Source organism: Atta cephalotes (assembly GCF_000143395.1).
Source record: "Atta cephalotes unplaced genomic scaffold scaffold00014, whole genome shotgun sequence".
NCBI lineage: Eukaryota > Metazoa > Arthropoda > Insecta > Hymenoptera > Formicidae > Atta > Atta cephalotes.
Window position 1 is genome coordinate 5,987,864 of NW_012130078.1, and position 2,950 is coordinate 5,990,813.

The window sequence follows — 2,950 nt, forward strand, 5'->3', positions numbered from 1 at the left end:
TTATATATATATATATATATATATATATATATATATATATATATAAAACAGAGGCTGACTAATGAATTTCTTCCTGTTTGTGTTTCGTAGAATTTAAATAATTTGCTGGAGAACTATTTGGAACCTCTTAAACGCGAGACCTTCTTGTCGAACGCGGAGATCAACGCACTGTTTGGTAATATTCAGGAAATTGTCACGTTTCAACGACAGTTCCTGCAAAATCTCGATCACGCCATCGAGATGGAGGCCGATTTCAACAGTTTTGACCATCCGAGTCAATTTAAGGTGCGCATTTTCGATTCAAATCTAATTACATAATTTATAATTCATTTATTTGTTCAATAGTTGACTGTAAACTGATAAAAGCAAAATTATGTTTTATAAGTACAAGAAAATTTTAAGATCAATATATTTGAAACTTTTTATTATTTTTAAAGCGATTTAAAATTTAAATATTTAATTATGTAAAATAATATATAATTATTAATAAATATTATAATTATTAGACATTTTTTAAAGTTTTTCCTTCGTATTTTTTAAAATATGAAAAATGATATACATTATTATTTTAATAGCAATATCCAAATTTAATATTGCACTAAATTATGTTTGATTAATGAGCTTCGAGGAGCTGAAACTCTCATATCACTTTTCATGGCTATTATAGGGAGTCCTGTTTTCCATTGGAAGTGCCTTCTTATATTACGTAAATCACTTCAAGCTATACAGCTCGTTTTGTGCCAGTCATTCGAAGGCTCAGAAAGTTTTACATCCAAGTAAGTTTCTTAGTGAAATACCTTGATCTCTTTTTCGCGAGTATCGACCTTCACTTCCTCGTCCATATTAACACGCCTGATCCTTCGTAATCGATAATTCACTTGCCGGGAATAACTTCAACCTCAATCGTTACTCTCTATAAAAGTTACTCTCTATAAAAGTATTGTATCCGGAAAGTTATCCGATTTATTATTCATGTCAACCTTCCGCAAGTGGATGACATTTTTGTGCCACTAGAGGTTGCGCCATTAACCATTCAAAGAGAACGCTCGGTCATTTTCTACGTCACGCAACTATTATTCCGCAAAATTTTATCTTATATTTTCTGAAAATTTAATAATTCAAGCTAATTTAAGCGTTACATTTGCCTTCCAATTTTTAATGTGCAATTTTATGCAGAAATGTCCTAGAATCTGAATTTTAATGACAATCTGAAAATTTTAATGACAGACCGGACAAATCCTTTTTTTTTCTTTTATGCAAATCGCATTTCTTATCATTACGACGGAACGAAGCAATTTCCCGATAATTATCTAAGATAATTGACAATTTCAGACGAGGGAAATCAAGCTTTACAAGAGTTCCTGCAAGCAAGAAATCCCCGGCAGCAACACTCGTCGACCTTAGAATCGTACTTGATAAAACCTATACAAAGAATACTCAAGTATCCGCTGCTGTTACAGCAGCTTAGGAATCTCACCGATGAACGAAGCGAAGAACACCAACACTTAATCGGTAATTATTAGGATGCTGTGCGACCGTAATGAACAATAATTTAAGACGCTATCAGAGTTTTAATCACAATGTGTAAATTACAGAGGCGCTCAAAGGTATGGAAAAGGTGGCGGAACACATAAACGAAATGCAGAGAATTCACGAAGAGTATGGCGCTATTTTCGATCACCTGTTCAGGCAACACCAAAAGTCCTGCAAACAGGTGAGTCAATCCTTAGAAAAGGAAAATATAACAAACATTACATAATAATTTATTCGAGAATTGTAATTTTCAGCTATTTTTTGTATTTTAACAAGTGATAATGTTGTATACCTGAAGTTTGAAAATATTATTTTATAATTTCAAAAAAAATAGAAACCTCTTTTAATTCTTTTTAATTGTTATTTAGATTTTACATTATAAACTTAGAATTTTCTTGTTCTGATTATATAATTTGAATATAATTTTATATAATTTTTTACATTATACAGAAAATAGTTTAGAATATCATCAATTAACGCATTAATTTTTTAACAGCCCATCGACTTAAGTCCAGGCGATCTTTTGTACTACGGCGGTGTCGAGTGGCTCAATATTTCCGACTTTCTCGGCAAGATAAAGAAAGGTCTCGAGTTACATGCGATGTGCTTCGTATTTAAATCGGCCGTCGTGTTCCTATGCAAAGAGAGATTGCGACAGAAAAAGAAGCTCATGGTCAGTATCCATTTTGACCCATTTTTCTATATCGATGAATAGATTCTCGTAATGCTTTTAACTTTACTCAAGAAGTGATTGTCTATTTTTATAGGGAGTTTCGACGAAGGCTAATTCAAGTGAAGTAGAGATCATCCGTTATCAGGTGCTAATCCCGGTGACGGAAGTCCAGGTCAGGGCCAGCTCCGCCAAAGATATGGAGTCCCACTTCTTGTGGGAATTGATTCATTTAAGAAGTCAATTACAAAGGAGATCGGAGAAAGTATACGTGCTATCCAACAGGTATTTTCCTAAAATTCTTTTTATATCGATTGATTAATTATTGAATTGACGAATATAAATTGAAACAAATCTAAATAAAAACGAGCGAAAATAAATTCTCTATAAGAATAAACCATCTCGATTTATTAAATTTAATAATAAAATATAACGCAGTTTGATTTGTATCCATGGCAATTGATTCATGGCCATGATAGCACTTGACTGCAATCAATTATGCAGCTAATATAGTTTTACTGCCGTTATAAATTGAACAAGAAAATTAATAAGATATATTGTCAAATTGGAAATAAATTGCTGCTAAATTAAATAATATTTCGTTTATCCAGTTGCCATATTTTAATCAAATTGTTTTCATGTTGCAAACCAATATATTCCGCTACATTTTTTACATTCTTTTTTAAGCAAAATCTATATATATATATATATATATATATACAGTGTCTTTCTTTCTTACTTAAAATT

The 2,950-nt window shown here is 31.5% G+C and overlaps 1 protein-coding gene across 1 annotated transcript in view; it reads left to right on the forward strand.

Moving 5' to 3' along the window:
• LOC105617831 overlaps positions 1-2,950 on the forward strand; it is a 41,180-nt gene that overhangs the window by 35,458 nt on the left and 2,772 nt on the right. Inside the window, exons 21-26 of the mRNA XM_012199382.1 lie at positions 91-285; positions 668-776; positions 1,333-1,512; positions 1,596-1,714; positions 2,030-2,206; positions 2,301-2,488. Of these exons, the coding sequence (XP_012054772.1) occupies positions 91-285; positions 668-776; positions 1,333-1,512; positions 1,596-1,714; positions 2,030-2,206; positions 2,301-2,488 (968 nt within the window). The remainder of the gene's footprint in view (positions 1-90; positions 286-667; positions 777-1,332; positions 1,513-1,595; positions 1,715-2,029; positions 2,207-2,300; positions 2,489-2,950) is intronic.